This window comes from Perissodus microlepis, chromosome 19 (assembly GCF_051167445.1).
Source record: "Perissodus microlepis isolate ML-2025 ecotype Zambia chromosome 19, ASM5116744v1, whole genome shotgun sequence".
Taxonomy (NCBI): domain Eukaryota; kingdom Metazoa; phylum Chordata; class Actinopteri; order Cichliformes; family Cichlidae; genus Perissodus; species Perissodus microlepis.
This window is the reverse complement of record NC_140479.1, coordinates 5,681,165-5,707,821: the sequence shown is the minus strand read 5'-3', so window position 1 is coordinate 5,707,821 and position 26,657 is coordinate 5,681,165. Positions and strand designations below refer to the sequence as shown.

General features: G+C 38.8%; 1 protein-coding gene across 1 annotated transcript in view; it reads right to left on the bottom strand.

Moving 5' to 3' along the window:
* kcnh5b (potassium voltage-gated channel, subfamily H (eag-related), member 5b) overlaps positions 1-26,657 on the bottom strand; it is a 186,179-nt gene that overhangs the window by 112,842 nt on the left and 46,680 nt on the right. The window contains exons 7-8 of the mRNA XM_084915478.1: positions 13,162-13,319; positions 11,765-12,036 (exon numbers count right to left, since the gene is read on the bottom strand). Of these exons, the coding sequence (XP_084771604.1) occupies positions 11,765-12,036; positions 13,162-13,319 (430 nt within the window). The remainder of the gene's footprint in view (positions 1-11,764; positions 12,037-13,161; positions 13,320-26,657) is intronic.

Sequence of the window (26,657 nt, the reverse complement as noted above, 5' to 3'; positions counted from 1 at the left end):
GTTCCCAGTTCACTGTGTTATAAACAGCACTGCTACAACTCTGGGGCAGGGGGTCTGTAGTAAAGTTGAGCCAAAGTAGTTAACGTATATTGATCTGCTAACCCATGGTTAGCTACAAACAGTAACACTGGTAATGCATGGCAGGTTTAAACTGTTCTCGAAGTAGTGGTATGACTACACACCTTTGGAGTGGGAGTCGCAAGTTCAATTCCCACCTCAGGGAGTTTCTCTGAGGTGAGATGGCGTGACCACGTCCACAGCCTGTCTGTTGGGACACATGCATTTCACTGCATGTTGTACTTTGTATGTTTGTGTATGTGATGAATAACATTTGATAACACACCAAGGTTATCAGTTCAGATGGATTTGATTCCTATGTGGATAGTGTGGCATAAATGCTTCTACAGTAACATTGATCCATAGATTAGTTGCATGTTTTTCTAGTCAGTATATGCTGCCAACAGATATGTCATCCAGATGTTCCTGTCACTAAGTAGAAACAGACAACAGAATCAAATAGAACAGAGGATACAAAAGATCAACCTTTCTCCTTGAAGATGTGTTCAACCATATAGAAACAATCTGCATCCTTTAAGTAGTTATAATTGTCCTTCTATGTTGATGCTACCTAACTCACCGCTTCCAAACTTGGCATGTCAGTGCCTCAAAACACTCAAACACAGGACCAAGCAGGGCTCACTAGGACTGAGCTAAGTGCCATTTTCCCTCAAGGCAAGACATCTGTGTTGTACTTGGCCTCCTGTCCCTAACTGAGAGCATTTGTCATGAGAGATTTTTTGAATAAATGAAAGAGGGCAAGCAAGCATTTAAACAGGCAGAAAACCTGACATGCTGCACTTGACCCAGACATTGTCGTCTCTTCATCTAATCTAATCTGTCTTTTTACAATAATTTGTTGAAAATGTTCATCAGATCAACAAAGTCTCTAAACAATATATTTCCATCAGGGTCAGCCATAGCTCTTCAACATATAAAATGACAAAATGCATCTTTGTTCTCTTTTATTTGATTAACAAAGGTAATGTGAAATATTATATGTAGGCCTAATCAATAAGTTCCAATTCATTTTCATGGTTGGTGTGAATGGCTGCATTAAGAATAGGTCCTTTTGTCCTTTTGTAGCTGTTTAAGAGTTTGCTACTTTTATGCTCTATAAATAACAATAATACTTTGTTGTTAATACTTGATAGACCAGCTACAGGATTAATAAAAAAAAGACTAGGATTGTGTGTATGTGTTGGCAAATGATTAAAAGTCTCTTTCACAGGTGTTTGCCCTGTTTCAATGACATTACTTTGTCTTTGACATTAGCTCTTTAATTCACAGAGAAGACTGCAATGCTAATTACAATAAGGCAAATCAATAAGGAAATCAATTAGATTTCACAAGTGTTCTGCTGACTTTTGCTGATGTTGATTGGAGTCATGACTCTTTGAAAAGTGACTATATTCCCATAAAATGCTGGAATTATTGTGGGGTAGGTTAGAAAAAGATAAAAACATCAAAATAAATCTGTCACATCTATCTTTTTATTCTATACAGTCTACCAAAATATGTCGACTGCATTACCCACAATTCAAGTGGACATCTGACACTTTTATGTGAGGTCAATGTGTCAAATGTTATGCTGATGTCAAAAAGTTGACTCTGTTCATCTGGACGTAGCGTTTTCAGCGGGGGAAACATTTAGTCAGTCATCCAAGTGATTCTTCAGTCTCAGCTCACTGCAGGTTTCCTCAACCTTATAAGCATACATTTGCATAAAGACTGCAACTAGCACCACTGAGGAACAATGGGCTGTGAGGTCAATTTCTTGATCACTGATATGCAAATTGTAATGACCATTGTAGAGATGGACCGATCCGATATTACGTATTGGTATTGGTCCGACACTGACGTAAATTACTGGATCGGATATCGGAGAGAAATAAAAAATGTAATCCGATCCATTAAATATCAAAAAAGCACCTCACAAAACTTGTGACATGGCGTAACTCAGCTCATAACCTTAGCACGTGGGAGCAGTGTGCTCAAGTGATAGAGCGGCTGTGTGTATTTGTAGCCTCCTTACCAAACCGGCATTTCATCTCCGAGGAAGTTATCCCAGAGAGAATTAAAGCAAGTATGTAAGTCCATCTCTGCATGTTTGTAAAGCATTCCCACGTTAAGCTTAACAACCGATATATGGAGGGACTGCCTCTCTCTCTCTCTTCCTCCCTCTCCTGCTGCTACTTCAATCATGAAACTGATCAATGATCAGCTGATCGGCTTTTCTGTCGCAACTCCGTCTCTCTTGTTTGTTTTTGTCTCACTTTGCACCAGAAAGAGGAAACCAGCGGCTGAACAACAGCAGCACGTTTAAGCTTGATAAGCTGTTGTTAGAATTTATTTAATATTACTTTCTACACCAGGATCTTTTTCTAAGTAGCTGACGGCTGGTAACTGTGCAGGGGCGGATCTAGCAAAGTTTAGCCAGGGGGGCCGATAGGGCATTAACAGGGAAAAGGGGGGCACAAAGACATACTTTTCTTTCTTATTCTCATTTAAAATGTCTAGCTTTTATTAAATAATTATCTGAATCTTACACCGAAAGTTTTAATCTGATGTAAAAAGTATAGAAGTCCATTACTGTATATAGTAACTGTTAAGTCTAATATACCCTAGTAAGCTATAGTACTTTTTCCTTTGGGAAGATACCATCTGTGCAGTCTGCAATTCTGTTGAAGAAAGATGTTGAATCTATTTAATTATTCTTGAAAAATAATTGATTTCTGTGCATTTTTTTCCACACTGCATCAAATTAAAGTTAATTACGTCGATTAAGCATCATGAGGTGGGGGGTGGTTCCCTATTTTTTTTTGCTGGGAGTTTGCAACCCTATTAATTAGGTTGCTTAATATTTCTGCTGAGTACTCTTTAAAATACCAGAATAGGAAGGATGGAGTAGGTTTAAGTTTATTAGATTGATCAGTATTGCTGAACTTTAGTGTTGTTGTTGTCACGGTTCTGGGTCCGTCGGACCCAGTATTTTGAGTTTATTGTGTTTTGGTTTAATTTTGCATCATGGATTGTTTTCTTGTTCTCTTGTTGTGGTTGTGATGATTATTATTTGAGTTTCATGTTTCTGTTATCCATGTTTTAGGAATTGTGGTTTCATGTATAGTTCAGTTCCATGTGTCATTTTCTGTCTCTCTGTGTTGAGTCCATGTCTCTGAGTTGTGATACATGTTTCCTGTTTTATTGTGAAAGTCTTTGTCTTATGTTAGTGTGTGCAGCTTTGTTCCCCATGTCTCGTTAGCCCTGATCTCTCCCAGCTGTGTCTCCCTCCTGTTGCCGATTCCCCCGTTACTACCCTGTGTGTGTATATAAGCCCTGTGTTTTCCCATGCTCGGTGTCGCGTCGTACCATCAGTTTATGCCTGTGTGTTTTTTGGTCTCAGTGTTCAGTCCTCACTTCATGTTTTGTTTTCTTGCCAGCAATAAAGCTGAGGTTTTTGAGTTGCATTCCGTTTTCCGAGTCCTGCATTTGGATCCTCATCTCTGCCTGCCCGCACACAGAGCCGTGACAGATGTTTATTTAAACTTGAGTATGAACTTATACAAAATGCAGCAAGATATTAAAAAAAGTTTTATTGATTAAAAAACACTATATCGGATTCATATCGGTATCGGCAGATATCCAAATTTATGATATTGGTATTGGACATAAAAAAGTGGTATCGTGCCATCTCTAGACCATTGTACAACAACCACTGATCAATGACTACTGATCAATGACAATTAAACAGTGGTCATGAGTACCATTCACACAGAGTTGGGGAATGGCTGCCAATGGCTGTTATGCTAATGTAGCCTGTAGCTGCCTGAAGATATCTGGTTCAGTTTAATACCTTTTAGTAAGATTTTATTACACTTACAGCAACATAACATGTTGTCATCAACTCCATTAACATTTTAATAGTCTTTCACTTCATATTCTCTCTCATTTACTTCACTCTACACACATCACCATCATTATTTGTTACATCTTCATTGCACATTGGAGTGTTAATGTCAAATCTGATTTTGCCTTACACATTTAAAGAATAATTTCTATTCCAATCGGATTCCCATGCCTCAGTGTGACGAATACAGCATAAAAATTTAACACAGATACCGGATGAGTAGTCAGTGTCAGCAGATATTTGAAGTTTAATTGATGTAACTGTAACACCAACTGAAAGTTTTTGATCACCATCTCACATGTTAGTGCTCTGTGACATCAAAGGTGAGTGTGGCTACAGAGACAAAAGAGCATTTACGACCACACGGTTACATTACATAATCCAAATGTTGCATTTGGTCATAATATGGTAAGATTCAACATTACCAGCTGGTGACATTGTTACAGCACTGCTCAGTATTTGCAAAATATTCAGAACACATAAAAACTTAGTCAGTAACATTACTTCAGCCTTATAAAATAGCATGATAATATGATGTATTTTCCTAACATAACTGTGCCATATTAAATTTGGGGTATGGTTATTCAATTCAATTTTAAAATATTTTTAGGACAAACATTCTTCTTCTTACATTTTTACATTAGCATTGCATAAATTGAAACATTAACTAAAGCTCGGCTCCGAGCTTTCCCTAAGCAATACTTTTTGTGGGACTTTTTTAAAGGAATTTCAGGAACATGGAACTTTTTAAAGAGCTGGTACTGAGTTGCTCTTTGATGGCATCATGGGTATTATGCCAGAGAAATGTATTTTCACAACTCGGCATCCCAAAATCCTTATTAATGAGAACAGCAGTGACTGATCTGTGGACTACAACACAGGCATAACACTTCAAGCTTATAAACCATGCTTAAATGGAACCTTGTTGGAAATATTTTTTCTCCTGCAGCTTGACGGTGGTGTAAATCTGACTATTTATATTGGAATGCACTGTAAGTCTCGGGGAAAATCCAGAAAGCGAAATGAATCTGTCCCACTATCAGCACTTGCTTGCTGAGATCAGTAAAACTGCCCACAGCCTGTGTGAGAGGCTGCCATGCCAAGAGGACTATCAGTCACAGCCAGACAGAACAGACACTGAAAAACATATCATGTCTCTCTATTGTTTACTACGGAGCCGAGGCTGTTTAAGGTCCAGGTGCCAGAAATAAACAATATGTAGAGCGGCCCAAGGAGGTTCTGGCTTGGCCCAGATACTAAACCTCAGGGTAGGAACAGATCAGTTAAAGAGAAAATTATAAAAACACTGCTTTTCCAAAATGTTGGCTTTCACAAAGTGGCTGATTAAAAAAAAATCTTCATAGTGTTTTTAAAATGGCCAAACTTAACACTTTCTACAGGCTGGAATCTTTTGGATATTTGGCAAGCAGAGAAAGTTGGCTTTTTACATTTTTATAGGATGTGTAAGAGAAACACTGCTTAATGCCACCAAACACTTTAAGGAAGGCTAAGAACAAACTTGAACACCTAAAAATAGCCACTGGCTGCAAGCTGTTTCTGGATGTGTGTTGCTTTGTTTCCCTGTCCTTAAAATGGACAAAGTCAGATGATACGACAGGTTGCCAAAAACTATTTGTTTGTTCCAAAAACAAATCTTTCAACCCCTAAATCCAAACAGCAGTGCTTTCTGCAATAACGCTTACATTTTTGATTCAAGTGAACTCCACATCCATAATCTATACTGAATAAAGCTGAAGGACACGGTTCATCCCTCCAGCCAGAAGTTCAATAGATATTAAACCATAGGAGTCGGGATTGATTCTCAGCTGAAAATCAAAACACAGCATGAAAACGAACATTTTTAGGAACAATATTGTTGATTTTTTAAAATAAAAAATATTATTGAAAATGTTCACAATATCCAGATCTTTTTGAAAGTTTAATTTTTACCTGCAACCTTATACAGGTAAAACTCTGGAATGCTTCATCAGAAAGACTATACAGTAGACCAGTTATTCCTGTATATAAAAGGTGAACAGAGCCAGCATGATGTCATGCAAAGTCCTGGCTTGAGAAGCCTGTTCCAGTGTCCAAATATCTAATCAGCCTGTGAGCAGCAACTCAAAACATTTAGTCATGTAGACATGATGAAGACAGCCAGCTGAAGTTCAAACCGAGCATCAGAATAAGGAAGACAGATAACTGAAGCATGGCTAATGATGTCAGGCGGGCTGGTGTGAGTATTTCAGACATGTTGATGTACTGCGATTTCCCTGCACAGCCATCTCCAGGCTTTACAGGGAATGGTCTGACAGAAGAGAATGGACAGACTACTGTGAGCTGATAGGAAGGAAACAGTAAAAAATTAACCACTCGTTACAAAAAAGTTATGCAGAAGAGCATTACTGAAAGCACAACACATCTGACCTTGAAGCAGATGGGCTACAGCGACAGAAGACCACACCTAGCAGCTAACTGCAAGAAACTAAGGCTACATTGTGCACAAACTGGCCAAAATTAGACAACAGAAGACTGAAAAACACTGCACTCCAATGGCCTCCACAGCCACCAGATCTCAGTGCAGTAGAGCATTCTTGGGTTGTGCTTGAAAGGGACAATTTGGATGAGCAGCAGTGACACAAAACTGAATGTATGTATTTCAAACCTTGAAATACAAACCTTGGACAGTATGTTACTGTATTTGCTCTTTCATACATATTTAAATATGTATGAAAGTTTGAAGTAATTTGACTGAAAACTCGAATACAGTGCTGGAAAATATTCCAGAAAGTGCGCGAAATAGAGCTGTGACTGACAAAAAACTACTTTACAAACACCATGTTTGTCACGGTACTGGGTCGTGTGACCCAGTGTTTGAGTTTTATGTATTTTTTGTATTCATTTTCAATCTAGTTAAATTCTAGGTTGCTGTTCAGACCTTAGTTATTTCTGTCATCTCCGCCTGTACTCAGTCTCCCTGGTTCCTGCGTCTACGTTTCATGTCTATGCGGTTAAGTTCATGTCATGTTTCATGTCTATGTGGTTATGTTAAGTTCATGTCATGTTTTATCTCCATGTCTATGTCTCCGTGTTTCCTGTTTTATTTTGTAAGAGTCTGGTGTTCTTTGTTCATTGTAGTTAGTGTTACTCTCCCCTGTATTGTCATTATGTTTCATTCGAGTCAGCTGTGTTCTCATGTGTCTCCACTTCCCCTGATCACCTCATGTGTGTATTTAAGTCCTCAGTCGTCTGTGTACTTCCCCCCTGGTCAAGTTAAGTGTTTTTCAGGATTCTGTGCAGTTCATGTTTGCCATTTGGTTTATGTTGTTTTTCACGCAGCCGCACGATGAGGTTCCATGCAGGTCATGTTCATGTCTCTTTCGTCATGCCACTTGGTTCACAGTTTCCATGCATCTGCACAGCATTCTGTTCACAGTGATCATAGTTATGCCTTTCAGTCAGGTTCGTGTTTTTCCAGTTTAGGTTTTTGGTTAGTTGCAGTCTCTGTCCCTGTTATGTTTTGTCTACTCCCTTCTGCATCAGCCCAAATAAAGGCTCTCTTTCAGTTTAAGTTCGCTCCCGTCTCCTCGCCTGTGTTCGCGCCTGGGTCCACCACACACACTCTCCACACGGTCTGCCCCCGCTGGCCGTGACAATGTTGCCCTCACCAAGACTTACAACTAATGATTACAATGATAAACTCGACAAAATGCTTACCTACAGCCACAGTGTTCTAAAGACACACATAACTTATTTGCACAGGATGATAAAAAAAAAAAAAGAGCGACCATAATTAAATTGTTCAAGCATAAAAGATGTGATAAATAATGTACAGCAGCTTTTCCCTAAGGCAGTTGTGTCTACAGAAAAAAACTATTTCTTGCCAAGTGAAACAACTGCAAAATACAAGACAGGTACAAGATTCCTGATTCGAGTTGTGTAAAATATTGTGGTTGTGATAACACTTATGAGTTCTTAAGATTTGTGACTTGTACAACGAGAGAGATTTCACTTAAACATATGTAATTTTGAGAAACATAATCATAGAAAACACTACTCACACTGCTGTTGACAATGTGAATGCCTATTTTAGAGGTCATAGCTAAAATAACTATTTGACCTTTCTACCTAAACTGTTCTGTTTGTCATTCCCCTGACAAAGCCTCCAGGGGACTGCTTGATAGAAAAAGAACACGGTGTAAGAATCTGTATTTGCAGTTTTGCAGACTGTGCGTACACTTAAATAATTGATGAGCTGAAAGTAACTTTTCCTCCAGGATATAGACATTGTTACACAAGCCCCATCAGGCCAGCAGAAGCATCAAGAATGCCAGACAGAAATGCTTTTGCAATACAATTTAGGAGAGGAGAACTCATCTTCCTCAAAAACACTGAAAGGTTTTTAAAGAGAAACGACTGAACAAACAGGATCAAACAGATTGTTTATACCACTCAAATGGATAATAAATTGTGCCAAGCAGGCAGAGTCTTCATGGAGTTTTGGCAAACTGAAAACTGGCTTTAAAAGTTGTACGTGGCACGTATGAGGAAAACTGCCAAATGCTTTAATGAAAGATGTGAAAACAAGCGAACACTTAAAAATAACCATTGGCCACATGATGTCTGCTTTTGGACTAATTGCTTAGTTTCACAGATTTTATCCTATACTTTGACTCCAAGTGCTAGTCCACAGTGCATTATTGCCCATTTGTTCTACTTATCTCAGTAATAAATAGAAACGCAAACTAGATTATGTCAGCCTGGTAGCATAGAAAATCAAACTTGCCAACATGTGGATAGCATTGTGAAAGGGTTATTTTAATCCAAGCAATTAGCTTTTCTAATATTGTGGTGCTTTATAAAACAGCATGTGAAAATTTGAGTCTCATTGAAGCTTAACAGACTCTTCAACTCCTGTCTAACCACTGCCACCGCCTCATGTTAACATTTATTCATGCATTTATTCCACCTCTTTTAGGCGGAAACATCCCCCCACCTTTTTGGTGCACATTAACTATAAAATTTGGTGATAATGAACCTGCTACTTTGTGGGTGGTGTTTTCATCCACAATTTGTGAATCAACAGTGGATTTTAAATCAAACAACTGATATGTGATTGAAGTGTTAGACTTTCAACTTTAATTCAGTGGGTTTCACAGAGATTTTGTGGTAACTGTTTAGGAATAGCTACCATTTCCCCCATTTTCAGAGGCTCAACGTCATTTTTGTAAAATCCCTTGAATTAATGCTGAAAGGCTACACTTCAATCACATACTGATTTAAAATCCACTGCAATGGTGCATAAAAATTGTCTTTGCCCAACAGGTTGTGGATGTAACTGTACGGGAGTGACATTGACTCATAATGGCCCTTTACTGGACAGATAACATTTGAAACTGGAGTCCTGATCCATTCGAACTAGCAGAGCCATGATCCTGTCTGCAGGTTCATATCAACAAATGCTCCATATCTTCCCTCCATATCAGACAAAACAAAAAACAAAAACATCTGCCAGTCAAGGCAGATGGCTGCTCCTCCGTAAGCCTGGTTCTGCCAGAGGTTTCTTCCTGTTAAAGGGAGTTTTTCCTTTCCACTGTCACCAAGTGCTTGTTCATACAAGGTTGTGTGATTGTTGGGGTTTCCTTTCTTTTATTATCAGGTCTTAAGGTGATTGTTTTTGTTATTTGTTGTTTCAATAAAACTGAACTGACTTCTACTTTCTAAAGTCTTGTATTCACACATAAAATGCACAGTGTAAGAAGATCCTGACTTATCTTCAGATAAAAACCAGGACCGATTCTTAAGGCACCACACAACTCAGTTACTTTAAGAAATATAACATGTGGGAACATTGTGCTTCATTCCTCTATGTAGTGTCCACCATGAGCCTGTGAAACCATAACTAATGAGCTATAGTCACGCTTTGGCAACTTGGGAAAGGTCAAGGGGACAAATAAGATTCACAGCAGTGATTCTGTTCAACAAGCTGAAGATGAAGCCGGATGAGATTTCCATGTGAGCATTTTTTTTTCTCTGAAATGCAGAATAATGGAATTACTTTTTTTTTTTTTTTTTTTTTTTTTTTTAAAGGAAAAGGATTCGCCGTTCACTGTGAAATATTACATCGCTAAGTCATTTGTTCAGATGATTCTTCGGGTTAACCACAGGGAGCACAATTTTCCATTTTTCATCTCTGCCTCACGCTGCCTTCTATTGTTCTTTTTGGTTATCTCCTGCTTTCATCAGCAGTATGGTGCTTCCAAGCAAAAGCCTTTAATATGTTTAGAGAAACGTTTTCAACAGCAATTTTCCTGTTAATATTTTCCATTATTTAAATCAACTGTGATATTCTGTTCAATAATAACCTTAAAGCTTGCTGCATATAAACATCATGTGGGTTTTTGTGAAGAAGTCAATATTAGATACCAAGAATATCATGGTAATGATTAGCAGGGTATGTTAAACCCTGATATAGCCTGTTAAAAATGTAAAAATAGGATATAGAGTGGGTATTGTACTATATTTGTTTTACATTCTAATATAACTAAAGTATGTCAGTCAAAAATGAACTAAACTGGTCCACACAGCTGAGGAAAATATGCTGCCTTACACACAATATACATGACAATAATTAAACCGTATATGGTGCACATGTCAGGTACACACACACACACACACACACACACACACACACACACACACACACAGGTGAGCAAATTCAATTTCCTTCCAACTACAGTCTCTTGAGACAACAGCAGTCAAACATACAATGAACCTATTTGCACACAGCTGACCAGAATCTATCAAAATATGGACACTTTACGTGGCCTAAAAGCCTAACATAGACAGACAGTCAGAAATCCTTTTGCAACAAAGGCATGACTGTGAAATTACTGCTTAATTATAATGTTAAATTGCTCTGCGGCAGCTCATACCAAGCCTTATCTGAGTGCACAGTTATGATACTCCTAATGTGGCTTGGCGTGTCCAGAGTTTAGGTAAAAAGTGTCCTCACAAGGGGCACTGATGTTAAAAGTCTGTGAGCGTATACATCAGGGCGAGGTGTGTGTGTGTCTGGTTTGTGTCATGGTTATGAATAACCATGTTTTTTAATCCAAGAATGATCTGCAAATGAGGCCAACACTGGGACATTTCCATGACAACTCCAACATGCTTTTCTCTTGGGCTCTTTTTTTAACATTGTTTTTAACAACGCCTTTAGTCCCACGTTTGAATGTTTAAAGCGTCTCAACACATTTTTTTCTAGCATTTGGCCAGGTGTAATGTGATGTTATCCTTTTGTGATGGGGTGTACCCTGAGCACAAATTTTGGCCTTATAAATATCATAAGTCGAAAGTTGGTGTAGTTAAAATGTTAAGTATTCATTGTGGTCCATTCGTTGTGAATTCTGAGTGTGATTGCACAAATGACTGTGCAACAAGAATTTTCAACCTGATTTAGCTGTCAGTAAATTCATTAGTAATTACCTCTTGGATGTCTTAAGTGTTCAACTATATCTTTAATCATTAAAATTACTAGCGTAGAAATAAAGCATTGGACTGACTAACTAACAACACCTGAACCTTTCAAACACCACATTATGTCAGCACATATCAAAACTCCATCACGAGCGTTCCTTCAGACAACTTTAATGTCTGCAAAGAATATTACAGCAGCAGAGGACAACTACTGGGTGGAAATGGCCTCCAGTACCATTTCACTGGCCGAAACATCAGCCAATACCCGTTTGCCCCATGAAAATCACCAAAAAGCCCAAACAACACATAGCTTGTACTTACATCCCACCATCATCATGGCCACAGAAAAGATCTTCTCTCCGTCTGTGGTGGGGGCAATGTTTCCAAATCCAATGGTCGTCAAGCTGGTCATGGTGAAATACAGGGACGTGATGTACAGAGAATCCTTGCCAGGGCCGCCCTCCCATTCTCCAGAACCGCTGGCGTTGTATTGGTAAGGCGATCCAATGCTGATAGCCAGCTGATAAAGCCAACTGTCCATCTTGATGGTGTTGGTGGCTTCATCGATAACCTCGTAGTCTCCGATGCTGTACCTGTTTGGGACAAAATCAGAATTTGAGTACATTTAAGTACCTAGTTTAAGTCGTTTAAGTACAGCTAGTCTGACAACTGAACAATTAGATTGAGATTTGAATAAAATATCTTCTTCCCCATTTACTTTCAGCAGCCTTGACTAAATGAGAGATTATATTCTAAGAAAGCTGATTTCAACAAATCTGTAAATGTGCTTAAATATCACCGTCTTCTTTCAAATACATTTATATGTATCAATTTAGTTATCCTGTTGGCCATTCACTTACTTTATGTATGACAATGTGGTGCTCTGGTTAAAAAAATGCTGCCCAACCCAAATTTAAAGCACGAGGCAGTTCAACATTACAGGTTTAATGTGCAAACATAGTAGGCTTCAAAGAAAATGACAGACAACATAATGCAGGAAAGAACTGTTTCATTACAGAAGCAATCACAACTATGATTTAGATGAAGGGAAAACTCTTTAAAAAATATGTAAACCGTTTTTATTCCTTTCATTAATTGGGCGCATAAAATGTGACACTTTTATTTCTTATTTGCTTACAGTAGTGAATAAACATCTTCAGTAAATATTCATTACGGTTATTAAAATCGTTAATCCTTCATCATATGACAGACTTTAGGTGTGTTTATGGACTGTTCACTTTAATCTTAATAAAAATAAACTAATGCACCTTTGGAAGTATACATTAGAAGTATTTAACTAAGTAATTTGAGTGACTTACAAGAATACAAGAAATGTACAAAAATGACCATGGACTACATTTCAGTGAGCAATACGTTAGAAAAATATTGTTGTGTTAAATGTTCATGATTATGTGAAATTAAGGAACGATTTGAAGTGGGTTTCTGTGTTTTCATGTGGGAACTGTTCCCCTAATCTTGCTATGGGGCAAATTAAATTAGCATATTACTCAATATCATGTGGAAGAAACTAAACAAAGCAGAACAGCAGTGTATGATTTTTAAAACACAGATAGGGACAAGGAAGCAATGAGCATGCATGAGTAATTAGGTGCAGTGAGGTTAGGTAAATCCCTAGAAGAGCCAGCAGCAGCCTTTAGATGTTACTACAAGGGAAGGTTTCTTCAATGACTTTTGAAATCATTTCAAACACAGTGTACCAGATGCAGGCAAGCCAGTGGGCCACCAGTCCAAACACGCAGACCAGGAGGACCAGAACAGCAGCACCATACTCCAGGTAGTGGTCCAATTTTCTGGCCACCCGGCCCAGACGCAGCAGGCGGACCACCTTCAGAGAGCTGAACAGGCTACTGATGCCCTGAGCAGCAGTGAGAGAGAAAGGAGGAAGGAAAAGGGAAAAAAATAAATATTAGAAATGTAGGAAGGTATGGGGAAGGAGCAGGACGAGTACGAAAAGAGAGAAATTGGTATTATAAGTTGCATCCATGTCAAATCTCTCTTAACAGTGTCATCACAACGGGGGAAATGAAACCCTGAAACACGTGTAGAAATGTTGAGACTGATATTTTGTTGCAACAATACTTTTACATGTAATCAAAACAGGCAGAAAATCAGAGCTGCCCACAGCAGCAATTAAAACTTTTGAAAAAGTTTGTTAGAGACCTTTTATGTGCTTACATAAGAGCTGCACAAGGGAAAATGAATTATGGAGTAAAGAAAACTCTAATTACAGCGTGCTTTTGTTGTTTTTAGTTTACCTGCAAGTTAATTGTTTCATTCAAAAAGTGCTTTATGTTCACGACTAAAAAAATAACCCTACTATCAAGACTTGAACTACCCAAATTAGGATATGTGCAACAAATAAGACGCATCTTTACAACCACATCAAGTAGTAAAGATATTGAGGTGTTCCTATTCATAACAGCAAGCCCAATTTTCATTACTTTACAATATATATCATTAAGCAGCTACCATCTAACTGGTAGATATGGTCAAGCGATTTGCAGCAAAACAAGAGAGACGATTATGTTCTAAGCCGCACTTCAGCATCCATCAAAATTACAGCTAAATGACATTTTGTCATTTAGAAATAAATTGTTATGCAGCTCAAAGCTCAACGGGGGGAAAACCAGCAAAACTGAGAAAAACACAGAGAAAACATAGTTATTAGCCTCTATAATCCATCATTATCTTTCACAACACAATTAGGAACCTAAACCAGCCAAGAATTTAAATAGAGAATCACATTTAAGATTAATGATTGTAAATGTTTTTCAAAATTTTTCAGTAAAGCAGAAAAATAGATGCTGGTAAACGCTTGATAAAACGATACACTGAACTGGTTCTCCGGTGTTTGACCATTTGGATTACTACATGTTACTTTTCATACACAGAAACACTAGGATCTCTATCTTTTTGTGCATCCCAAAGACAAACTATAATATTGAACTAAGGCTGGTTGAAACATATGTTTGGGATGCTTATTTCTCCATAGATTTGGTTTTTATTCTTTTTCTAAAAAGTAATAATTAGTAATAAGTTACACTTAGTTACACTGACCCAAGCTTCAATGTAAAAATTATCCCAATGTTTTGTATCCTGTTTACAAGCCCTGAAAATATATTAAAGCTCTGAGTATGTCTGTGGATGTTTCTCTGCTCAAAGCTTTTGTAGACTGGTTCGCTTTGACTGATCTACATACGATTTCAGTATTTAGTAATTTTTTTCATTTACTCCCTTTAATTTATTTGTTGACATGAAATGCTGCTTTAGATATCACAGGTACCTGAAATAAAATTACTTATGTTAGCACATAAAGCAATAAAGAACAACAAGCCTATGCACTAACTACACAACAACAACAACAACAACGATTGATTGACATGGGTGTTTTTTGGTGAGGGGTTGTTTTACTTGCAAGCACTTTCAGGTTGTAAGCTCTTGTCTTAGAAAATCTGTTTTTTCACCGTTTCTTCCTGCACTAAATGTGACGACAGTATTCTGAAAAAGGATGGTGCAAAATATTTATCATAGCTCTGGTTTTACTTGGCTGTCAACTGTCCAAATGGAGAGTCGACGAGGCTGTGTCCTGTTGCTACGTTAAATGGGTCATGTGATTTGGACACATTGTCGCAGGCATTGACTCCAGTGGGTTAAATCACATTTTTTGGTGTTTATAAAAAAATGCTCGATGATGACGACGATGACAGTATTTATTTTTTTATTTATTTTTTTCTTTCCCCCTCATCAGTATGTGGATGAAAATTGTAGGAATGTTTAGCTTATTTTAGAGTTTAGGAATGTGTTAGATAGGATATAGAATTGTGAGACACTGACACTGCCCTGGATATAAATAAAGGCCTGACTGTGTCATGAACTTAGGAGTAGATTGTAGGAGACCCTCCCCCAGTTGAACTGTGAAAGTAAGACAAAGAGGAGTTAATGCTGAGTGGAAATTCCCCAGAGGATACCTGGGTGGGGGTCTCAACATTTGTAACTGGATAACTGTGGTCTGGAAGGGAGATGGACTTTTATGACCGGCAGGGAGTCACGTACATAGAGACACACACCCACAGTGCTTTAACTGTTACGCACCCACACCCACATGCGTACACAGTCACTCACGTGCACTCACACATACATACAGGTACGCACATACATTCACTCACGTGCACTCACATAGGCATACGGGTACGCGCACACACAGGCACTCACGTGCTCGTGCATACACACAGACACAGAGTTTGGAGCACACCATGGGGGTTTTATGATGGGGTCGCCTCTATAAAGCTGGCTGTAACTAACAAAGGGGATGAAGATTTTGCAGAGGGACATCGGCCTCATCTTCCCTTCTAGAAGTGCATGCTTAAATGAAGATGAATAAAGATGAATAAAGGTTTTGTGAAATAACTACTGAGTCCGGTGCATCTCTGGATGCTCGAGGAATGAAATGAACCGGGGTAAAACTGATTTCGCAACAAAATACAGCAAAAATAACCATTTTCCTAATATGAAGTATATGCAACAATCATTTTAATCTCTTAAACAGACATGCAATGTTGCTCAATGTCTGATCCATGAAGACTTCAAGGACCAGAGATGGACTATAGACAGAGTTGAAGATGGACTCCTGGATCTGTTACAGCACTTACAAAGAGAGACTAAAACACTGCAGCCTTAACACCAATGTCAAGCTTCAGTTTATGGATATGCACTGTTAGAAAAAACATCTTAAAAAAACAGTAATATTCCGGCAGCTGGGGCGCCAAAATAATACCGTAAAATAACAGAAAATAACTTACTCATAAAAATACGGTTATTTCCAGTAATGACAATACAGTTTGTTGCCCTAATTTTACATGGGATTTTGCCTTTTTCAAGTGCTTTTAAACATTAAATTAGGAACAATTTAATGTGATCAAATAATGAAATTACCTATAAACAAGGTCAATGAATGCGGCAATATGAATAATAATACTTAAATATACAGAAATATACAGTTAACAGTTGGTTTAAATAATAATGGATTGCATTCATATAGTGCTCTTTGAGACCCCTCAAAGCGCTTTACAATTCCCCTTTATAATTCCCCTCTGGCCATCACCAGTAGGTGAAATGTCTTGCCCCAGGACACAACGACCGAGAGTGTCCGAGCCGGGGCTCGAACCGGCAACCTTCTGATTACAAGGCGAACTGCCAACTCTTGAGCACTGTGGGTGTGCCTTCCCTACATACTGACTTCCCTAGACTCTAAGACATCCAGTTCATCCAGCTAAAGGATATTTTGGCCCAGAATCTTACAGGTTCCTCAGCTTTGGTTTGATGCAGAGCAGAAACTGCTCATTTCACAGCACTGAGGAGACTACAGTGAGAATGATGAACACTCCAAACACAGATGCCCATGACAAACCAGAGGACATCAGGTCTACTAGCTGATAGACCAACAGATATTTGTAATTTTTGATTATCAAGACAAACACATACATTAAAATGAAAGAATTATATCGGTTTAACATAAGGTAACTAAATACACTCAACATTAAAAAAAATTTAAATGTGAACAAACATTTTTGTGTTATATTAACATGACGATAACTTGTTAATTTAACATGTAAAAGTTGTGCAGTTATAAAAAACATAAAGTTGACTAAACATAAGTTTACTTCCTGCAACCGATGTACTGTACATATTTTTTCATGTCAATCCAATAGGTTATTTTTTCAGTGTACTACTACTACTACGTTATTAGGTCCTGATTATTCAAGACCTTTTATTTGAGGAGAAGGAAATTTAATTAAATTCTCCATTTAACAGGGAGTCAATGAAGAGAAGCCAATGTAGGAGAAATATTCTCTCTCTTTCTTCTCCCCATCAGCAGTCTTACTCATGCATGCATCAACTGAAGGCCTTTCAGGGCGTTTTTAGGACAGCCTGATAATAGTGAATTACAGCAGTCCAGTTTAAACATAATAAATTCACAAACTAGTTTTCAGCATCACTCTGAGACAGGATGTTTTTAATTTTAGAGACGCATGAAAGCAGTCATACATATTTCTTTAACATGTGGTAATCACACAGCCGAAAACCACTGAAACGGCTTTTTAATGTCATTGCTGACATGGCCATTAGAGGTACTGCAGTTTTTCCAGCTGGCTTCAGCCCCAGAGGTTAAGACTAAAGCACTGATATCATTAGTCTGGGTTCAGTATAAGCGTTAATAATAATGATACTCATAACTGATTCGCAGTCTTATTATAGTAAGACGGCATTAGAAAAAAAACTGAGCAGAAAGGCCCGAAGCATCAACAGCACACCATACTTTTAACATCAGCGAATGAGACAAAGTAAATAAATAACACTACGACTCTTTTCAGCCGTGTTATTGTCTCCTTTGCAACACATCACTGCCGAGGCGCCTGAAAGGGAAAGGTCTGTCAAAAGCAGGAACATGGTTTCAGGGGGTGTACACGCACTAAAATTCACGTGTATACAAAGAAAACAAAACCTGGAGCTCAGTTATTTTTGGTGTCATCCCCACTTAAACTCTAACGAGTCTTTACAGAATTATCACAGTGTGCAGGTGCTTATGCAGCTGAAAACAAAACTGTCTTTGGACATATCAAATGAAAAATGTGCCGAGAGATCAGCAGTTTTATAGAGAATACTTCTTTACAGTACTCTGCAGTCTAAAGGTTCAATACATACGGTTCCTCAAAAGCTGTAAAATATAAATGAGAGATTAGGCTAGAAATGTCTTAAATTGCATCTCTGTTCGACATTACAAAGCATCAAAAAAAGAAGCACTTGAAGGCGCAACCTTTGCCAGGTAAACACTGCCCACTCTCTGGGCTGTGTTTGTGTTGCAGGTAAACACTGCCCACTCTCTGGGCTGTGTTTACCGTTAAGGGTAATAGTATTGTATTGTCTATATATTAATTTTGTTTTATTTATTGTTTTTTAAACGTACTTTAAGAACTTTGTAGCGCAGTAAAAATCAGATAAAGATCAGATGTGAAAAGGCAGTAGAATTTAAGAATAATTTTGAAGGCAAGACATTTCATGAAAGTTTGACTTTATTTGACCTTGAAGAGGTCAGAGGTCCAAAGTATAGTAGATATTTAGAATCTTCATATATCATTCTCTGTATGCCTAAATGTCAATACAAACAGTAGCAGTACGAAACATGGTTTTAAATAGCTCTACAGAGCATTATTATCTTGTTGAGCTTCAGATCCATATTGTAGGAGAGGTCAGAGGTCAAATGTGACCTGATATTTAAAAGCTTTATACAGTAGACACCACACTTGGAAGAATCATAGTTTCTAAGTTAGAAGGCGTTTTGTCAATTTTCCACCAATAAATCATTAAGTTGACCTTGACGATCTTGGTGGATGTGATTGTTTACATGACTCCACTCTATACGTCTGAAAAGTTTTATCAGAATTCATTCAAAACCTTTTGAGCTGTTGTGTTTGCAGCCAGAATTACAGAAACGCAAACGGTAGCAAAAACATTACTTCAACCAGGGTGTTAATAAGTCACTTTATTTAGTATGAACTACTTTCAAACTTGAACGTATAATAATATGAGTCAGTGGAGTGTAAGCTGATATTGCTCCATTACTAAACAGCATATTGCTGATAAGTAACTAGAAACTGCACATGCAACAGAAGAGATGGCAACTAGTCCATACGTTGGTCAACATTTTGACATCATCCAATGATTTTCATTCAGCTAGTAAGTAAGCTCCCTCTGCTACCAGTGTTTGTCTTCTAAATAGATTCTTTTATATTTTCTTTATGTCAAAAATCTACACATACCCAGTGAGCAGAGAACAAGGCTCATAAAAAATAAACATAAGTCATTCATTCTTCTTAAAAACAGGAGTAGCAGCCAGGACCCCCGAGGCTTCTGCACGCTCTGCACAAAGTGTTTTAACACAATTAACAAAGCTGAGTATTCAGAGCAGCAGGGGCCAACACTGTACAGCCCCTAGCTAAATATTTACAACATTAGAAAATAAAAAAAAAAACTCAACTTTGAAGCAAAAAGATGGAACAGAAGACGGGGCCAGAGCCAGGAGGGTTATCTAAGGATGTTATGTAATAAAGAGGGAGATTGCTGACAGGGCGAGCTGCAGTTTTCTGTGAGCCTTCACCTCCATCCTGACATCAGCATTCAACCTCAGTTTCCCCGTCTGCAGCTGGAAGCCAGCTCACTTGACTCCCTCGTTTTACTCTGACCTGAGTAGAAGACCAGAGCTTTGGCCTTTAGCTTTACAGTAAAACATTATTTCACCCTGACTGAAAGCCTGACAGCATCACTAGACTGATATACACTAGACTCATGTATGTTTTCTAGGAGATTTTTTTTCCCCCAATTCAGTACAACAGTTATCGGAAACCATCTGAAAAAGTCTTTAAAAACAAATTGACCAATGCACCTTGGGTACAAATGAGATAGACTTGCTTACTAATTCTTTCCAGTAACGTTATTAGAGTAACAGCTTTCAATTAGCCTGATAGGAAGTAATCTGGCATTTAATCATTGAGGGGAAAGGAAGTGACCAGGGAGCTAAAAGTGCAGTGAAACTGACTCAACTAAATATGTCCAAAAAATGCTGTTTGTTGCTTGTATGATCCAGGTAGCAGATGCATATGGTAGCTACAGTGGAAGAAACTAACTGAGAATATGTGAGTAAGAGAGAAAGTAGAACTACTTTTATATGTTACGTGCTTTATAAATAAGGATACCTGAGAGAACGAGGCATGTGAGCTGAATTTAATGTGTTGCAAATCTCCCTTTATATATATATACAAGGAAAAACTGTTTAAGTAAATTGTATCGTTTGGGTTAAAACAGTGTGCTATGCAAATAGTGACATATGGGATGTACCGGGGGAAAAATAGTATTTATCAGCATTTGATTCTATCCATTGCTTTTCTTAACTACTTGTCTAGTCAAAGGTTAATGAGTCCATGTCATTACTATGGCAACAGGACCTAATTCATACAACAAAACTAAATCAAAATTCCAGATTTTACTAAAGATTACACATCCTATCACGTATTGTACAGCATATGGGGATCTTCCTACAAGTTCACTACAGTGTGTTCAGCTCTGAGTCTGAGCTGCATCTTTAGTTGGAACCTCCTCTCCCATCAAAGCCGAAGTGTGAGCTGCTTCACACCCTAGCACCAGTTTTAGATCCAGCTCTTGTAGCAACAGTCCTGGTGCCAGAAATTACAATACCTCAGGCTCTCACACACGCTTCCAAAATACTAAAAGCACTGGCTGCACCACACATAAGGATGAATCTGCGTCTGTGCTCATCTTCAAGGCAGTGATAGAGAAACATTTTATGTCACTACTATTGCTGTTGAAGACTCATTTTAATATTGAGTTCTTTGTTAACTTGGCCTGATCTTCACTGGACCAAGAAGGTCAAAGCTGCAACTTCACCTTAACTCCTGCTGCAGGTTTTGAGTCACTCTCTCACGCCACAATCCCAGGCAGCCCTCTGCAGCCCTCCCCACCTCTCCTCTCTGCAGGCGCAGCTTCAAAGGCCTCCCCAAGGACTCGGACAGCTCCCAGCTCATATGTAAATGCCTCTAAATTAAGCAGCCACAGGACAGAGCAGTGCAGATGAAAAGAGCATGAGTCAAGAGCAAGCAACGCATGTAAAATCATGGCTCATAAGCACCTGTTTATCAAAAGAAAGCATGGCGAAGAGAGACGGAGTACAGGCAGAAATTATGTGTCCATCGGGAAGCTCTTTTTCACAGTGCAGGCTTTTTCTTTTATTATTTCCACAGCTCAGGACACATTGTTGAGTATTCCTAACAGCGCTGGGAGCTTAGTGTGTTGTCAGGGTTTAATGCAACAAGCATTAAAACTCAAAATTGTTGTAAAATCTCATGATTTGACTGTGTTTTCAATTGTCACTTCATGCAAAACAGGAACCAAACGCAAAATCCTCTCCAAGCAGCCAAAAAAGAATGAAAAAAATATTTTTATATGGGTTTTGATCCCATATAATGTTTGATTTGACATTAAAACATGAGAGAAAATGTGAAAGTAAATATCTTTCCCATATCCTAGTACCCCAAAATAGCTCCAATAACAACATATACAATTCATATCTGCAGATATAGAAAGAGAGGAGACACAACACCAAAACAAATTAGCAAAAAATTAGAACAAATAATTAGAGGGCATCTTCATCACCAGTTTTGTTTTCCATCTGTTTCAAAATGGCTCAGTGTTGTACATCATTTTGGTCAGAAACTATGTCAGAGGTTAACCCTGCTAACCAGGCATGCTATAGCTAGTAAAATGCAATTTCTGTTCATTTTATATAATGCATTAACTTGCACTACAAATTTTCCCACAGCTAGTACCTGTTACATTTCTGCTCATACAGTAGGGGTCAATCTAAAACACAGTCACCAACACATAATGCAGAGAGTGCAACACATCGACAGTTTTCTTTCGTCAAACCAGTGGTGACAACAGGAAAAGACTGAGGTGAGGTATTTAACAGTTAACTGAGGGCCACCATAACTCACATACACATACTTTCTTTTGGCTATTCCACTGAGGTTGAGAGAAGTTGGCCGGTCGGTGTTGAACAGAATGAGTCAGCGAGCCGCTGATGGAATTTTATGCTTTCCAAAATAAATGAGAAGCAAATCATTTTTCACATATTTTTTTCACTGCTGTGCCAAAATGTATTAAACCTATAAATGGAGAAATGCATTTTTTGAACCATCTGTACTTTTCCTGCTATCGCATATCTAAAGGTGTGCTCTCTCCGTTCCGTGCTGAATTCACACAATGCAAAACAGAAAGAACGGGACGGGCTCTGATCATGCACTTTTAATGTGATCCAAATCTTTAATGAGTTCTTCATGTGCTCATGACCTAACTTTACACAAACTGTCAGAAAACTGTTGTTGTAGTTTTTATTGCAGTCTTGCTGACAGACAACTGATCAAATAAACACTTTCAACCTTAAATAAGAAACAGGTTATGAAATCTCTGGAGAATCCCTCCATTTTTCCAATTCCTAACACAATTACAGGCCTGATAAGGAGTTTTTATGTAATGTTATCAGTGTTAAAGTCATGTTTTCTTCAAAGCTTCACAGCCATTTTGACACAGACTTGTTTACACTTGTGTAGTTTATATTGCCAAGTGGGTGATAGCTTACAGCTATCATTAATTTTCACGCATCTCACACTTGTGATGACAACTGAGAGGATGACTGAATGGCTTTTCCACAACTCAGAATATAATATACTGTAATACACTGTATTAAATATTAACATAAGATTGTTTAGACAGAACAATGTTATAACCTCACCATTCAATCGTTATCTAGAGCAAAGATTGGGCTGTACACTGTGCAGCAAGTATGTTCAGGATCGAATCAAAATAGATATGTTTTTTTTCTTATACTACTGTCTGGTTTTCAAGAATGGTATATTCAAAAAATACTTTTGGAAAACAATGCTATGATGTCCAAGTGAAGTTGAACTTTGACCTGTTGATTATCTATGTTAACTTGTGATTATAATCTGCGAACTAAAATGTGTAAAACTAAATTTACAATTAACGTATGAACTCCTGAATTATGGATAAAAAATGACATTTGAACTTTAAACAGCAAAATTTGAATTAATTTAATAGAATCCAGTTCAACTGTATCTATAAAGCACAAATATCATCAGCTCTAGAGGTGACAACAGTGGCATAAAGTGATATAAAGTGCCTTGACAGCTCCCTCAAGGCATCTCATATTGAAACCCAACCATCAGACAACCCACTATAAGCAAGCACTTGGCAAAAGCAGGAAGGAAAACCTCCTAATTAACAGGAAGAAACTCTGGCAAGACCATGCTCAGGGAGAAGCGACCATCTGTCACGACTGGTTGGGGATGAGGGAAGGGAGACAAGACAACGGAGATTAATAATAAGCCAGAAATTAAATGCAAAGTGGTGCATTTAATCTTTGTAGCATCTGCATTTGATGCAGAACACCTGATTGTTCTGTAAATAGTTTGAAATGGTTATAATTTTTAGGTAAATAGCTGCAAATAACTTTGTTGTTTGCAAAACTTGTGCACAAGTTTTTAAAATTTACAATTTATATTTGCATTTCAAGTTATGAAAATGATCCATTAAACATTGTTGTGGTTGTTACAGTAAAAAAAAGAACTTTTTTCTACACTGATTTTATGTTTTTGTCTGATTTTAGATCAATTGTGTTAATACAGTATGTCAAAATGAAAAAATAACAGTAAATTCAGACATGTGAGGCCAAACGAGCCAAGGTGAAATGTAGAGGTAAAATCAAAAGTAGTCAAAAACAGGCAGTTATATCCTGGACCCCAGAGGGTTAAACATTCTTTTAAAGTAACGCTTTCCTAGTAGTTAGTTACTTTTATAATATTGTAACTCAGTTACTAACTCGATTACTTTTTTTGAAGAAGTAGCTGGTAACTATAACTAATTACTTTTTCAAAGTAACTTGCCCAACACTGCTCATACATAGAATCTCCCACATCTAAACACTGATCTTTGATCACTTCTCTACTACTCCATACAGTTCTTTCAATAATAACTCATTTACTGCAAGCACATTCATTTCCCACTTTCTGTTATCTTCTTTCAGCCTTACAGTCTCTGTGTTCACACGCAGTGTTAATATCCCCACCCCTAGCTGCATGGCACACAGCTTCCTCCCGGCCCTGTCAGCTTGGCCAGCCATGGCTGTGGCAACATGCACGGCACGCAGAAAGGTCAGGGTGGATTAGACCTTTTTGAGCAGCCGCAGTGCCTGCAGATGCACACTGTGAACTCCCGATGGCCTTCCGGGCTCCTCTGTGACAGCAGGTGGCTTCGGGCCCGTGGGGGGTTCCTCCGTGCCTGACTCCCACACTTGCGTATCAAATACCCACTTCAGCACACATGCACAAATCCTCATCCAACACCAACCCTGCTGCAACCTGAGGGAGAGTCAGCACCACTCCTTATGCGAGCGTTACATCATTTTTTCTGCTGCTGTGATTTTACAGTAATAGCCCGACTACTTCACTTGCTCTGTTCATGTTATTGCTGACCTCCATGCATCTTGTGTATGTGTGGGTGTTGCTATTTTTGAGCTATCCATAACCTCTATCTCCAAAATGCCAACTAGAACGAACAGAAGAGGAGAGTGGAAAGTTTTGTACAACTTCAGGGTTTTGCTCTTGTCCTTTCTAACACATTCACTATCCTGTGAAAATACACATTTCACTCAAAGACTTAACTGCAGAGATCTTTGGAAGTGGCACCACTGGATTCAAAAAGGATAAACACCACCAGCTGTCAGATCACGAACTGAAAAACAAACTATGAAAAATACCAAAGCAATTTAACCACTTGTCTTGGGGTATCCTGTGGAGGATTCTTCAGAATTACAGGCCACTCAGTCACTGTACAACCAAAGCTAGAGCTTGGCTCATATTGCCATCAGTACTCTGGGGGGTTGTCATGGATTCTGCTTATTTTTGTTGTATTACTGTATATATAACTAAAATGTTACCTCCACGTCCACCGACTCACTCACCTGCTCAGCCAGAGACGGAGGTCGAGGAGCCAGAGGGACCTGCTGTGCAGCCGGAGCCGGAGGGCGGCGCCAGGGAGAGACCTGCGCAGCTGGAGAGCATGGACAGAGGGCCGGAGAGTCCTGCTCAAATGGAGCTAGAGGTCAGCGTGAGTGAGGGACCTGCACAGCCAAAGCCGGATGTTGCCATGCCGGCTGGTCCAACAGCGTCCACGCCAGAGGCCAGCGCGCCGTCTGGACCTGCCTCATTCCTACCAGAGGCCCGTGCACCGTGAGGTCCGCCGGTTGCTACGCAGGTGGCCCCCGGACCCAACTCGTCACCACCGCCACTGGATACGCGGGCAGCCCCCTGAACTAAGACATCCCTGCATGCCTCAGCCGGGCGATGAGGTTTTGTGGTCTGTGGTGCAGCTGCGAGGGAGGCGGACGCACCTGAGCTGCATCCACAATCACACCATGCCGGCATAAATCAACTGAACTAGGTCCTGTCACTGTTATTGTTGGTGTGTGCTCGGCTGTGAGCTGAAAAACTGAAGCCGTCTCTGTGAAACAGCAGCCGTAAATAAAAGTTTATGTTGAAAAGCATGAAAATGCCTGCGGGTCTGTCATGGATCTTTCACAATTACATATTAGATCATTTGGACAGGATGATAGAGAGTCTGTACTTTGTTGACTTCCAGATTTCATCTTTGCTTTTTGCAGATGATGTTGTTCTCTTGGCTTGGTTGTGAACTCCAGCTTGCACTGATGTGTAAAACAGCAGGAATGACAATCAGTACTTCTCAGTTCAAGATCATGGTTTTCAATGAGGGAGTGCTCCGTGTGCGTCTGGGACTAGTTACTACACCAGGTGGACAAAATTAAGTATCTTCTTGTTCAAGAGTGAAGGGAGAGTGATAGTTACCAATCTGTTGTGGTGAAGAAAGAGCTGAGCATAAAAGCGATGTTGTCGATTTACAAGTGAATCTACGTTCCTAATCTCAACTTTGGTCATGAACTCTGGGTAATGACCAAAACAATGAGGTCACGGACACTAGCAGTGGAAATGAGTTTCCTCTGAAGGGTGGCTGGAGTGAGAAGCTCAGTTATTCAAGACATACTGGTGTTACCTGGGGGCTCTGTCATGGTTTGGAGTTGAATTTAATGTGATGATGGGATTTTGTCAAAATTGATGAAATTATGACAACACAAAAATACCTGATGATCTATACCTGAAGACCATTCAAATAAGTTAGAAGAAAGCTTGCCTAAGACAGCTCAGACTGTGATGAAGAATAAAGGTGGTCAAACCAAATACTGACTTTAAGGCTTGTTCAAATTCTATAAACTCAAACTTGTTGTTGCCTTAAATACTGTTTTTCCATGTATGTTTGTCAAATATAAAGAAGTGAGGTAGAGCTCAGGACTTTTGCACAGTACTCTATCTTCTATCAACCTCTTCCTATGTGACGTGAACTTGTCAAAACAAACTGTCACATTAAGCTCTGGGTGAATGTGATGGGCATATACAAACAAGCAAAGATTAAAAACCATTAATCACATTCCTACAAAATGCTAGTTTTTAACTGATGATAAATAACAACCTTT